Source organism: Tiliqua scincoides, chromosome 3 (assembly GCF_035046505.1).
Source record: "Tiliqua scincoides isolate rTilSci1 chromosome 3, rTilSci1.hap2, whole genome shotgun sequence".
Classification (NCBI taxonomy): Eukaryota; Metazoa; Chordata; class Lepidosauria; order Squamata; family Scincidae; genus Tiliqua; species Tiliqua scincoides.
This window is the reverse complement of record NC_089823.1, coordinates 214,700,808-214,716,018: the sequence shown is the minus strand read 5'-3', so window position 1 is coordinate 214,716,018 and position 15,211 is coordinate 214,700,808. Positions and strand designations below refer to the sequence as shown.

Below are 15,211 nucleotides of genomic sequence, written 5' to 3'. Positions count from 1 at the left end.
TATGACTAGAATCAACAGAACAACCAATTAAACCAAATAAATCACTACAGAGAAAAACCTACAAAACCCATGGGTTAAATGAAGCTACAGCTGTTCCTTCCTATAAAAATATACCATTAAAATATAAAAATATTCCATTTAAAAAAAATACCACTCAAAAAGCCATAGGTAAGCACAATGTTCTACAACTTCCTTTTAAAAACTGAATACGAATACTGCACCAACTGGTTTTTCCTGGTTGTAATACTGCTGCCCAAGAGGTCAGCCAGGTTTCTACATTATTTTTTCTTGATTCCCATCTTCACTGAAAATCTATTTCTTGATTCGTATCATTACATCATATTTTTTCCCAATCCAAGTATATCGTGATCAACATGTCAAAACAAGTATATCAAGTACTGTGGGGCCCCACCAGCTGATCTTTAAGTATTTTCCTTAGCACTTGTGGCCAAAAAGTCCCTGGGTGATGAAAAATGAGGAAGATGAGGTTAAAAAGATGCAAGCTTGCTTGTGAAACCAAGTTTCTTTACCGTTGGTACACTTCTGAGAGTCTGCCTAACACTGAAAGAGCAGTCACATATTCTGGTACTGGAAGGTAAGCTATTTTATTAATACACTTGTCTTATAGATCATTTTTTATCAAACTTACTCAAAGAAATGCTCAATTCGCATAATTATTTTAAAAAGTCTAAGAAATTTACCATTTGTGTATGAAATAAGAATTGCAGATATTTTAATTACTTCTGTAAGGATGACCTCTAACTAACATGCTGTGGTATATTTGCTAGTGTACTTTGAACAGTGCTGCAACACAACTAAGGCTGCAATTCTATACATACTTTCCTGGGACTAAGCTCCACTGAACACTATGGAACTTACTTCTGAGTCGGCAAGCCTAGGATTGTGCTGTAAGCAGAAAACATTAACGTATAGTGCATTTTTTAAGGTTTCAAGAAACCCATCACTGTTTAGATGTGGGCTGCTAAACAGCACTGAACTGCTAAATCACAAATCAAGAGACGAGAGCAGTTAGTCTCAAGCATGTAATAGACCATTTGCCTTTTTCCCCCCTGAAAAGCAGCTTTCCCACATCTCACTCCATGACACTTTTGAAACTCAATAGAATAATGTAATGCAAGACTGTGTAATCTATGCTGTTTTAAGGTTTATTGTTTTAACTAGGAGAGATCATCACAGAGTGCAAAACAATCCCTACATGGCATATAGGGACCAGGTGCACTGATTCAGAATATCTGACATTTAAAGAGTCAGTGGGTTGAATCCAAAGCTTTTCTTCTTCCAAAAGAAGGGAATCTTTGCATCCAACCCATGGTTCACAGATTTGTTGTTGCCCAGGGAATCCCCGTGCAACTTGAATCCTCTAAGACAGTGGTTTTCAACCTTTTTTTGTCTCATGGCACACCAACAAGGTACTAAAATTGTCAAGGCACACCATCAGTTTTTTGACAATTGACAAGGCACACCATGATGTTGGTGAGGGGGGTTCACATTCCCCAATGACTCTACTAATAAATGACCCTCTCCGAAACTCCCACAGCATACCTGCAGACCATTTGCAGCACACCAGTGTGCCACAGCACAGTGGTTGAAAATGGCTGCTCTAAGATTAGAAATAACAGTTATATACAAATATGGGTCACAAAACCCTACCAAAACTCTGTTAGATGAAAGTCACTTTGGTAGGGAGGATTTATTTAAATAACGTATACCCCACCTCACAATGGGACACCCAAGGTATATAATGATATAATATTTGAATGCTGCTTTGAATGCCCTTTAGGGAGATAAAGTGGGGTATAAATTTGTAAGTAAATAAATAAATTTATCATTTATATATATGATAAAATTGCAATAAAATACAATAAAACATCAAAGCAATACAAATAGCACATATAAGATAGAGCAAAGGCACGTAAACTCACTCTCACAGGATCCAAAAGTAATGTGTAGGGAGTGGTAGACAGGGAAAGGTTTAAACAGCTGCTTCACTACTCCAAATTATTATTGTTAAGAATGTATTTATAAACCACTTTTCTAGAAAAGCAGTTTACATAATAAAATAAATCAATAAATGTTTCCCTGTCCCAAATGGTTCAAAATCTGAAAAAAAAGAAAGAAAAGAAAGAGGCACCAGGAATAGCCACTGGAAAATATGCCATGCTAGGATAAAGAGGGACAGTTGCTCTGACTCTGCTAAATAAAAAAGGACATCACTTTAAAAGGTGCCTCTTTGTCCAATAAGCAGGGCTAGTAGTAGTTTTTCCTCTAGCAAAAGATGTCATTTTTGAGCTCTTTTTCGTTTGTTCCACTTTCAGTGAGGTCTATTTATAGTTTAATTAAGACAACGCCTGCTTAAACCTCTTGCCACTTGCAAAGGCAGACTTTCAACACCACAGAAACAATGAAAAGGGGCATGCATGACTTATGCACCTTAGTCCCACATTCCTGAAGTCTTGCAGAAAGGGGGAACCCACTCATACCCCATTGGCAAAAGCATGTGCTCCCCTTGCAGACACAGCTCATATAGCTCTGTTTGAGTGAGCACATTCCCCTTTGCACCAGACCACAAAACATGTTGAAAGAGGAGCACCCATTTCTACATCAGATGCAAAAGCCACTCATTTGCTAGGTAAACATTAGCTCATAGCTGGGCTAATGTTTACCTAGGAATGGGGTGGGCTTTGCATCTGACATGGAAATGGGTTTCATAATATGAGTTGTTTTGTTCTGAAAATGTAAGCCTGAAGAAGACTGAAATTTTTGCATCCAGTAAAAAATATTTTCTTGCTTTCGCCATGTTTATATAAAAGCAATCTTCTTTTCTTACATTCTGTAAATATTTCTTCCTCAGTACCTCTTCCAAACCATGAATGGAAGTATCAACATATCCAATGGGCCAACATCCTTCGCTGGACAATGTCATCGAGACACCAGAATAGCCCACGTGGTATTTCCACTCTTGTACAGCATTCTTTTCCTTGCTGGTCTCCTACTGAACTGTTTGGCTGCACTGGTTTTCTTCCGGATTCCAACCACATCAAGCTTCATCGTGTATCTTAAGAACATCTTGCTTTCCGATTTCTTAATGACACTTATGCTGCCCTTTAAGATTCTAACCGATTCAGAACTGGGACTGTGGCAACTTAAAGCTTTCGTTTGCCGTTTTTCAGCTGTAATATTTTATGAGACTATGTACATCAGCATAGTGCTGCTCGGACTTATTTCTTTAGACAGGTTTCTTAAGATCATGTGGCCGTTTGGGAAGTTTTGGTTGCAAAATGTCACCTCAGCAAAAATTATTTCAGGGTCAGTCTGGTTGTTGTTCTTTTGTCTCTCCTTGCCAAACATTATTTTGACAAACCACAAAGTCACACCTCTCTCTGTAAGGAAATGTGCTTCATTGAAAAACCACCTGGGTCTGAAATGGCATGAGGCTGTCAACTACATATGCCAGCTCGTCTTCTGGACTGTGCTAATCTTAATTCTCATGTTTTATGTCATTATTGCTAAGAAGATCTATAGCTCATACGTAAAAACTCAGACAACAGAGTGTAAAATTAAACAAAGAGCAAAGGGTAAGGTATTTATCATTGTAGCTGTTTTTTTCATCTGCTTTGCCCCTTTCCACTTTGCCCGGGTACCATATACGCTCAGCCAAACTGGCAAGAATATGGACTGCAGCATACAGAACCAATTATTTATTACTAAAGAAAGCACTCTTTGGCTGGCAACTGCCAATATATGCATGGATCCTTTGATATACATATTTCTGTGCAGGAAATTTGTAGAAAAAGCTTTCTGTGCAAAATTACAAAGAACTACAACGCAAGAAAACATGACTGTTGCACTGGATACGGGAGTATCTACATAGATATTTTTGATTGATGGCTTTCTCTTACTCTGAAAATTTGCAATACTGTGTTGTCAAATTAAAGCATACATTTGTTTCAAGAAGCTTTTGTTTGATCCAACTCCATTCTGAATTGTTAAAATGCAACAGTGCAAGGGAGTGACATAATTGACCTGGTCACTTATTTTTTCCTTTCATTTAAACTGGTTATTCTCTTCTGTGAAGATGACATAAGGTTTCCTAACAAGCAAACATGAGAAATGCAAGAACAGTAATTTCTGTCTAGACTACATATTTCAATTATGGCATAACCATGTTTTTCAACAACTTCTGTTTAAAAGACTCTACTGAACAATCTTATTATATTATCAACAGATGTAGCTCAGTGTAATCTATTTTATTCCTCATTCTATAAATACCCAGTCATTACTTATTATCTATCTATGAATGTATTATTTGAAATTCATCTCTGCCACTGTTACTTATATGGGAAAAAATACATATCCCTAATAGTTTTTTGATGTTATCTGTACTTTTTCCACAGATGGTTAGTATGGCCAGATGTGATAGCACTGTTCACCTGTTCAGGCAAGTGAAAGAATTGAATCCAGACTTTTCCCTCATCTTCTTCCAACAGAAGAGTAATGACCAAGCACTGAATATTTAATCAACTGTTTGGTGAGAGCTCAAGGGCAGAGCTTCACACACAGCGGCATGTGCGCAGCCTAAAAAAATGTATACAAAAATATGTAGGTCAGGTTCCTCCCATCTTTAGCATTCCAATTACTTTAGTGAAGCACTAGTTCATGAACTAGGGCATTTGGTCATCTCTCTCTCTCTCTCTCTCTCTCTCTCTCTCTCAGGACTTTCATACTCTTGCCTCATCTCTTCACCTTTATTCAGCATTCTCCTACCAAAATTTTATACAACTCTCAAGTGTGACTATAATTACATCACACACCTCCTTAAGTCTCTACCCCAGTGGTTCCCAAACTGGCGGATCATGACCCACCAGTCAGGGAAGCACTCAGTTCTGGCCCAAGGGGTGGGGCAAGGGATGGCAGAGATGCAAAGATTGTGCCGCTGCCGGAGACAGAAGGGGGGCTGCTTACCTAAATCAGCACTGGCCTTTGGGGGCGGTACAAGGAACCCCACGGATGCCTCCGCAGGGTTCCGCAAGCCCCAAAATGACTAAAAAATAGCACTAAGAATGCACTTCTGGTTTTGCAATAGAAAGTAAACCCCCCCATCTGTCCCTGGCAGTGGCATGATCCTGGGGGTCATGTCGCTGCCATCCCTTGTCCCCACAAAGACTTACCACAGCCCCATAGTCCGAGTTGGACTTTGGTAATCATTGCTCTACGCCAGGAGTGGGCAAACAATTATTAAAGGTCCAGGATCCCTAAAGTCAAAGTTTACCCACCCCTGCTCTACACCGATTCCCAGATCAAACACAAGCTTCTGGTCCTTACCTTCAAAGCTCTCCATGGCCTCATCCCCCCTTACCTTTCTGTTCTCATATCCCAGCACAATCCTGTCTGGCTTGGTCTCCCAAGGATCCCCTGCTCCCTCAAATGAGCTCTGCATGACCTTAAGCTAGGAATTCCCTTCCTAAGCACTTGAGGGATGCTTCTCCCCACTTCCTTCAAACCCATCTTCAAAACCTACCATTTCTGTGAACACTTTGGTACTACTCTTTAGTCCTTCTGTCTTATCGCAACTAACTCTATCTACATGAAATATTCATTATTTTGATCCTTTTTCACAACATCTTTCCCTTTCTCCTCTTCTGTGGTCTCCCTCTGATCATAGATTGTGAATTAAGGCAGAGATTTGCCTTCTCTTCTACCATAAAGCAGAATGCATATACATTAGGCTGCATATATAATGTGGAAATAAATTCAAGAGGTTATGTCCTCTGAAGTATTCCCTTTGTAACCTAAACCTATTGCCAATTAATTGCAGGGGATGATCCAATTGTTTTTGCATTTTTAAAAAATATTTCATTCCAGGGAAGTAAGTTTCATCTAGTCTGTCTTCTGGTGCTCAGAATGATTGTGGGAGAGGGAGTCAGTGGACAGGGGCAGTACTTCCAGATAGGGGGCTGCACCCCTGGATGTGTGCCACCAAGCGCCACAGTGGCAAGGGCCACTGACAACAACAGTGTTTTAGGTAGAAGGAACCCTAGGAAATTAGTCCTCCAGGACTTTTTCTGCCTAAGATACTGCTGTTGCAGCATTGTAGGCACAGAAGAAGGGAGGAACAGGCAAAAAGGGAACTCACTGCAGGCAAGGCGTCTGCTCTACTATCAGAAAACCTTGGAAAAATGGAAAGACAAAAGGGGGTGGGGGTTGTGGGCAGGGCTGTTTAATCTACTCAGTTTTTGAAATCTTTTCTTGCAAGCTTTAAAAAAAAAGATGTTTTTCAAGTGCACTCAAGGAGAAAAACTAATTAAAAAAAATGGTTGGCAACCTTCAGTCTCGAAAGACTATGGTATAAGCCTACAGCACCCGGTATTCCCAGGCGGTCTCCCATCCAAGTACTAACCAGGCCTGACCCTGCTTAGCTTCTGAGATCAGACAAGATCAGGCATGTGCAGGGTAACAAAGTGAGTTGAAAGTGAGGTGAGTCAGGGAATATTTGCTCATCACTAGTCAGAGTCAGGCAGCCAGTGAAGTTGCAGTGCAGTGTGGGATAGAAAAAAAAGTTGCATCAGAAAAATCCATGCATTCAGTAGTCAAAACAAAAAACAACACAGATTTTGCTAATCACAGATTAGGAAGGTATGCCTATTAAAATAAGTATAGCTTATTCCACTGCATCCCTATTTAAGACCATCATAAATGTTACACAACTACAAATCATGCAAGTGGTAAAACTCCAAGTAAAACAAACCCTTCTGTTTAAAGTCTCATTCTCATCAAGGTGATAAACCTGTTTCTGGACAGTAAAAATTCAAGATGTAGGTGAGTATTCACAACTCAATATTCATACAGTAAAAAAAAAAAAAATCCCACCACAGAGAAAACTGACACATCAGGGATAAGATGAATTAGAATCTTTCTACATGGACATGTTCCAAGCCACTGCTCTAAGTAGTGTGCATGCACAAGCACATTTCAGGTTATGTGATTTTTCTTCTTAAGAGCACCCGTATGTCCCACCAGTTAAATGGGACTACATACTAGCTATTTGTTATAAATGGTGAAATGGGCTATGCACCTTGATATGCATGTCAAATGGCCAAACCCCTTTGCCTAACTGACCAGTTACTTAATTTACCAGTTATTGTTATAGTAATTATGAGGTATAAGAAAGAAAACCACAACAAAATGCACAATATACATCACTGTATGGAATGTAATCATTAATATATCAAGAGCTAGCCTTTAAGACTTACTGTTGCCCCCTAACCCTACTGCAGACTCTTCTCTTTCCCTTGCCACTCCCAAAATCTGACATGGCACCTCTCTTCCTCCCTTACCTTCACAAAAAATACAACAAGCAGCCAACTTAAATAAAGCCATAGATTGTTTTACAGGGTTTTACCTTCTCTCACTCATTTTTCTTGTTCATACCATGTAAGCTACCTCATGGTGTTTCTCATTATACAATGGCTAAGCTCGACAAGCTTCAGCTTGTGAGTTGGCAGACAGGGTGCTCAGATTAAAAGCAACGCGGAACTCAATTTTAACTGCTTTTATACTACTATAATTGGCATAACCCTATTAAAGTAACTGCTATGGCTGGCCCAGCATGCGTACAAAGAAATGTATCTTATAAGTACTATGAGAAGATCAGAATGGTATACTGTACTGCCGAAGATATTATTCTCCTATGTTTTTACTGAATATCAATGACATGATCTAAAACTCATTTTAAAAGAGGGGCCATAGTTTAGTGGTAAAGCACAAGCTTGCAAGTTGATCCCCTGGCATCTCTGGGTTGGACTGAACAAGAGTCCTGCCTGAAACCATGGGCAGTCACTGTGAGTCAGCTCAGACAACATTGAGCTAGATGCACAGACATTCCAATTGAGTCTAAATGCAACTTTCCTATGTCTGACCATCTCAACACAAATGAAAATGTAGGAGCTATGGCTTAAAATTATCTTAATAGATAATCCCAGTTACTTTTTGCATGCATTCACCAGCACAAACTATCAGTGGTGCATGCTAGGATAGTGCACACCGACCAGCTGCTTGTACAGCAGTCTGTCCTCACACACGCACACACACACACACACACACACAGAGTACACAAGAGTTAAGGGGGGTAAGCTTACCTGCTTCTCCAACATCCAGCTATACCACCATTTGCAGCTCAGTGGGGAGAATGTAGAGTTGAACCTCTCAGCTCTCAGCATTCTCTCCATCAGCCACTATACAAGAAATGGTGGCAGAACAGGAGAGTGAATGAAGAAGGTTCCTCTTGCACGCTCAAATGAGAGGACAATGGAGTTGCTAGAAAGGCACCACTAGGTGAGGTGCTGGGCAGGTGGGTGTGGAAACAGAGCACCCCTATCCAGCTCGTCATCTGCCCCACACCACTGCCTCAGTCAAACGGTTCAACAGGCCTTATGGTTGGCCAACCCTAGTTCAACTTAAGGTCCAAAGTCATCCAGCTGCCTCAGAATGCAGCTTAAACAACCATAACTTTTAAAATTTTATTTGAAACCTGGTATTTGTGCCTTATTTCTACACTACAATGGTAGAAGAGATTAAAAAAAAAAAAAAAGCAAAAGGTATTATAGGGACATTATGTGAATGATTTTATAACACCATCAAGAATCATGGATACAGAACCCAGTTTTGCTTCTTTAGAACAGATCTGATTAAACAACTCCACAAGACATGTTAGGATTTCTACAATCATTTGTGAAATTATGATGGCTGGATTTCCATTTTGTGTACATGTGTGAAGTCTGAGTCAGAACTAGTCTTTAAGATACTAAAAAGTACCTTAATTATGTTTTCCTCCTACAGTACAACCTAAGTTCATTTTCTTAGCCTACAGTTCTTCCTCCAGTCTCGTATTCTGAACTTCATGGGGCAAAATTTTAAATGCCATTTCTTGCACACTTTCTCTCCAAACACAATCCCAGATTTAAACATGTTTCCCAGTGCTCTTAAATGTTGTCACTACTGAATCACAGTCTGTTTCTTTAATTTTATTCTATACTTGGGAAGTGAGCCCTACATTTCTAAATCTCACCTAAACTAGCAAATGAGTCATCTTCAGGTAGTGAGAAAGCCAGTCACTCAAGTTCTGTCTGGCTGGGACAATTCAGAGCAGGAGCACCGAATAGCTCAGGAGCCAGCAAATGTTAAGGGTCTCATTCCCCCCCCCCCTTTTCAAAATCACCTCACTCAGGACTTCGGCATACTTCATTATCAGGACATGCATTTGTTCTTCTTTTAGTGAAAACAAGAATCTTTTGTATTTTCTTTTTGGATATCATGAATCCTAGAGATACTGCCACAAGTGAGAAAACAAATGAAGAGCAACATGGATGACAGGTAATGTTTTAATTCTCTCAAAAACAGTGTAATATGCACGCTTATTATTGTTTTTTTATGATACCTTATTTTCAATAACTTAAAATCAGGATATAACTCTTATTTTAGTCAGATATTTTCATGTACAAACTGGTCTTTAATCCGTTAATAACTCAAGTCTAGATTTATTGTGTTTTCTTCTTTCCGAAAGCATAAAGATTTTTTTCTATACAATATGTGAAAAACTCGTAGGTTCAACTCAGATGCTGCATGACAAAAATAAAGTCTATTATGAAATTATAAAGCTATAAATTTTAAAAATTGTCTTGAAAAGTTGCTGTTTGATCCGACATGTGCTGCTTAGCAAAAGTAATATTGGACTGAAATTCTCTTGTCTAATACAGAAGTAATTCCAAAATCATACTAGTACATGCCAAGTTAAGAATCTCTGAAAATGACCACAAACAAGGCTATTAAGGCACCTCATCTGAGACACCATTAATGTATCTACTAAGCCATTTATATTTAGTAGGCAACTTCTATGAACCTGCTGAAAATCCTTCTTTGAATAACTGCTTAAATGTTCAGTGAACTTAGTAAAAATAAAAAACATTTAAAATTTTTCAACTTTAACTTATGACTCAGCATCTTCCTAAACTTAGGGAGATGTGAAGTAGTAGAACTTTTATAGAGGTTTTTCTTTAATTTTAAGGTTTGTTCAAATTAAACTAGCTACTTACTATAAAAGTTACTCGTTACCATAGAAGCACACACATTTTGCTTAATGTTAAAATCAAAAATACTTTATATCACATCACAAAATCAAGAGAGCTTTCTGGCTTTGGATTCAAATTACATGCTCTCAGCCTTGCATTTTTTACTAATTCAAAGGAAGAAACAAAATCACTACAGCAGTGGTTTCATTTGTAATTTTTTTACATTATATTGCTGATCATGAAATTGAACTTCATGGGTTAAGAGTCTTGCTTTTGTTCTTCTAAAGACATGGGAGGAAAACTATGCATATTTACCAGTTGTAAGGAGTGAACTATGTGGTTGTTTATGGTGGGGGGGATTTGGGATTAGATGAAAAGTCACATCCTTCTCTCTAACTATTAGGGGGCAGGGACAGGGACAACAACAAAAGGTACTATTACCTGTTGTGAACTACCCAATAGCTTTTCCACTATGTGTCTTTTTGTTGTCCTCTCTTTCAGTCTCCTTTCATCCTGTTGTTTCTCTCTCTCTCTCTCTCTCTCACTCACACACACACACACACACACACAAATCTCCATTCCCTAACCACAGGTGCCTTCTTTCCACTCCCTACCCTAAAGGAACTCTTGGGAGAGTTAACTCATCAGTCATACAGTTCTTCTATACATGTAGTAGCATGCAGTACTGTCTGGGCTGCTCCAATTGTCAAGGCACAGAAGAAGCCCTGGTATTTCAGAATGTACTGTTCTATGAACATGTTACTCAGGTCACAAATGCACTGGTCCAGAGAGAAAGGCAATGCACTTTCTGTTGAATCAATTTACCCCAGGAAGAGGACCAAGATCTCTACTGATCCTCCAAATGATGAGAGGAGGAAAGATTTGTGCTGTCTTTACATTCTAATTTTGTTACTTTTCAGTACAGTTAGCAATACAGTAGAGCAAACTTTCAATCCACAAATCATAAGAACATAAGAAGAGCCCTGCTGGATCAGGCCATAGGCCCATCTAGTCCAGCTTCCTGTATGTCACAGTGGCCCACCAAATGCTTCAGAGAGCATGCCAAGGTAGTCCAGCTCGGAGCATGCCGAGGTAGTCTGTCATGCCAAGGTAGACCAGCTCTAAAATCAGGAGATTGCACATACCCATCATGGCTGGTAACCCATGATGGACTTTTCCTCCAGAAATTTGTTCATCCTGCTCATCATAAATTTGCAGAACAACAGAAAGAAGATAGGAGAAAAGAAAAGTTCTAATTATAAGAGTGCAGTTTGGATAGAGAAGTTTTTCTGTCTTTGCTATTCATGTTTGAGATTTTTTTAAACTAAATTACTTGCCACATTAACTGAATAGACACTGTATAAAAATAGCAGAATATTATGATACCATTCAAAAACCAAGCCAGGAGATATTTAGAAATATCATAGGCTAACTGCTCATCAAATGTCCCGATACTTCTATCAAGGATAAAATGGTGTCTGGGGCAATTCTCAAATGGCAGACATTGCTTTCACACAGAAGGGAGCTGAACTTCACAGAAGGGTCTGCTGAACAGGGAACAGTCATAGCTGATCAGTTACCAAATTATATTTTGAACAAAACAGTTGAAATATTGAAACAAAAAATCTTTCCATTTTGCACTCTATTCTATACTCTCTCTTTTTGAAAGTTAAAAGTAATTAAGAAGTCAAAAGTTTACTGTCTCTTGTGAGTGAGATTGACGGTTATAATCTCCATGCCCAAACTAGAATCCAACAGCTATATCTACTAAGAATGAACGAAGAGGCGTAAGCTTAGAGTAAGTCCAATGAGGATTTTGGGTGTGCAGAAGTTAAGAGAACATGAAGGGGTGTTAGAATCACTGATAAACTCTTAGCCCCCATTATGGCTGCTACTTGGCTTTAAGGACTAGATGTTTTCCCTTCCATCCTAATGGCCCAAATCTGATATAATAATCATGGTCTAAAAATTATCATTTGTTGGACCAGCAACTTCAGTTTAACAAATCAAGAAGTGTTTCATTCAGCCAGGCATGGGGGAGAGGAGGGACTGGGTACATCAGTTGTCCCCAGTCCAAAAATCTATGGTTCGTTGACCAGGGTTTTTTTAAATGTCAAAACTGAGCCTACATTCCTGCTCCCACATGAAAGCAAATTAAAAGTAAAGCTACAGAAGCCACTGTTTATTAGAGCTACCCAAGCCGTGCAGCTATACTATCTTAACAATCATCTGAGAACTTGTAGAGTCTCTAACCAGTGGAAAAATTAAAACAAAGCTTGCAATTATACTTGCAAGTCATTTATTAAAACGTGAAAGCAAATGTCTAAGGCAAGACCAGAGGGCAGCTTCCCAAGAAACCAGCCCGCAACATTCATCACTGGAAGCTATCTGTTCATCCAAACAGCTCATGCCCGTTTGGATAGTGGGAACTGAAATTTAGACTGTTAAATATGAATTTCCAGTTTCACACACACACACACACACACACACACACACACACACACACACACACACTGCAAACTTCAGGTGCTAAAGGGCAAGATTCCCTGCAATAAACTTCTCACCACCCAACTTTTGTAGTCAAAAACAGGTGGAGAAACTACTGAGAAGTTCAGAACTGGTAATGATCCTGTTTGTAGTAGTTTCAGTTAGCACAGAATGCAGCAACAAATATGGTCATGAGGACACACTGGCATTCATTTCTGGGCTCAATTCAAGGTGCTGGTACATACCTTTAAAGCTCTATATAGCCTGGACCAGGGTATATGTGGAATTGTCTACACCCATATACAGGGCAGGCCTTAGGAGCTGCAAAACCTTTTTTTACTGGGGGCCACCCCATGGGGGGCCATTCTTGAAGATGGGCAGCAGGTGGACCCAGGGTTAATGGCGCCTGCCAAGAAGCATGGCACCAGGAAGTAGGTGGTGGTGACATGACAACTTTACCACCAACTGCGTTCGGGGGAGTTTCAGGCTAAATGGACACAGGGTGGTCAGGAGAGCTGACCAGCAGAGATGCTCCACTCACTATACTGGCCTTGCATGTGCCAACTGAAGAGTGAGGTGCTGGCTGCAGCAGCAGGCAATCTGCTTACCAACTCTCAGTTGTGGCACCACTTTTATGGAATTCACTACAAGAAATTTAAGATCTGCCCCCTCAGTGGAGATTTCCTGGCAGTTCTTAAATTTCTTGTAGTGAATTCAGTGCGTGTCACTAGGGAGTGGGGGGGGTGCGGGCCGCACCGGGTGATGCGCACGGGGGGTGACACGCACCGGGGGGGTGACACGATAAAATGGTGGTGGTTAGGAGTCACCCCATCATGTTATATACCGTTAGATGCGGAATTTTGGGCTGAATGCAATGCAAAAGTCCAGAGTAAAATAGCTCCTTTCCTTCAAAAGTTATGGCCCAAACACTGGAGAACAAAATATGCATGGATCTCTATGGAAAGTGAAAGTGAGCCGTATCGCGCATATACTTGCAAGTAGGCGAACGTGCCTTAGTCCGTCGGAAAGAGCAGGCTGAGAGGAATCCAACGACACTAGAATGGTCCTGATCCAATGAATGCAGCCCCCAAAAACACCTGAGAAGGAAGTTCCTCCCTCCAAGCAGATGAATGTATTGAGCCCTATGGAAAGTGAAACTAAGCCTCATGGTCACATTTATTCGTGAGTAAGCAAACGTGCTTTGGCTGGTGTAGAAGATCAGGTGAAGGAGAGTGCAAGGCTACCAGAATGGCCTTGATCCTATGCACTTGGAGCTAAACAAGTTCTCCAGACAGCAGCCCCCCCCCCCCCACTAAAAAGGATCAAAACAGAGGCTTCAGCTGATAAGGTGAACCTTTTTGAGACTTGCAAAGCCAGCTGGATCCTGTCCGTGATCTGGTTTAAACAGAAGTTCTTAAATTGAACTGGGCACTGGGTAGGGCTGAAAACCTTACTGGTTTTGGAGGGGAGTGTTGTTATTGCAGGCAGGCTACAGAGGAAATTCACTTGGTGGAACAGGGCTGGTTTCTGCTTATTTATTTGTTTTACTTTAATTATTTATACTTATTTATTTTAATTTGCCTGATGATGTCACTTCCACCATGACATCACTACTGGTGGGTCTTGGATTTATCGTCATTCTAAAAAGTGGGTCCCAGTGCTAAATTTGAGAACTGCTGCAATAAGGTGTTAGTAAGTTGACACCCTGGGGGTGTGTGTGACACCACTAGTAACCAAAATCACTAAAATCACAGTTTGGAGGAATAATACCAGCATATGGTACCAGCATATACGATATCTATCAGTGTGTAATTTCATGCAGAATGTGTTCTATCAAATGGTACAGCCAAAAAACCAGTAGGGGCAGAATGATGGTACATCACCACACCCACCACCTGGGGTGTTGCCCCGCCCACTGCATGGGGGGGTGACGCGCTGGCATCCTGCACCGGGTGACACGAACCCTAGCGAACACCGTTTCCTGGCGAGGCCTGGAAATCTTTTTATTCACACTAGTTTTTGAGGTTGGGTAGGGGTGGCTGTTTCCATCTGCTCTGTTTCTTTAATTGTGTATCTGCCTTTCTGTCTTGGTGTTTTCAGCTTGTTGTGTGCTACTTTTTAAACTTTTACCGACGTAGGATTTTTTTATTGAAATGCTGCTGCTTTTTATCACGTCACTGCCATTTGTCCCTCCTCATAATGTGCTAGGATGCTTTACTATTATGTGGTCAAATTCATTCCACAACATGTCACATTAATTCCAAACAAACCTGCAGCCCAATCCTACCACCTGCCATTAGCACGGATACAGCAGTGCCAAAAAGGCACACACTTCATTTTATGGGCGGGGGGGGGGGGGTATCAGGCGGCCTGCAGGAAGTGAAACATTTTGTATGTACGTCCATGTAGGTTCCCTGATTGCCAATAGGCTTCCTCAGACATACACCACCTATTTTGGTGAAGCACACCTAAGGAGAGAAAAAGCACAGGGAAACCTTAATAAGACGAGAAGATTCAGCATGCACCATTGCTGCTGAATCCACCCTCCCCCACCTCCTCCCTACCTAGAAATCTCCCTAGTCCTCCAATTCCCTCCCCCATCCTGCCACTGATTTATCAATGGTAGGGAATCCAATTAG

At 40.5% G+C, this 15,211-nt stretch overlaps 2 protein-coding genes and 1 pseudogene across 2 annotated transcripts in view; 1 reads left to right on the top strand and 2 right to left on the bottom strand.

Moving 5' to 3' along the window:
• Positions 1-15,211, bottom strand: part of MED12L (mediator complex subunit 12L) — a 208,277-nt gene that overhangs the window by 88,164 nt on the left and 104,902 nt on the right. The window lies entirely within an intron of this gene.
• Positions 556-4,190, top strand: P2RY13 (purinergic receptor P2Y13). The gene is made up of 2 exons (XM_066622578.1): positions 556-595; positions 2,873-4,190. The coding sequence occupies exon 2, from the start codon at positions 2,888-2,890 to the stop codon at positions 3,890-3,892; it is 1,005 nt and encodes a 334-aa protein (XP_066478675.1). The 5' UTR covers positions 556-595; positions 2,873-2,887; the 3' UTR covers positions 3,893-4,190.
• LOC136646455 (5S ribosomal RNA) lies at positions 6,370-6,489 on the bottom strand (annotated as a pseudogene).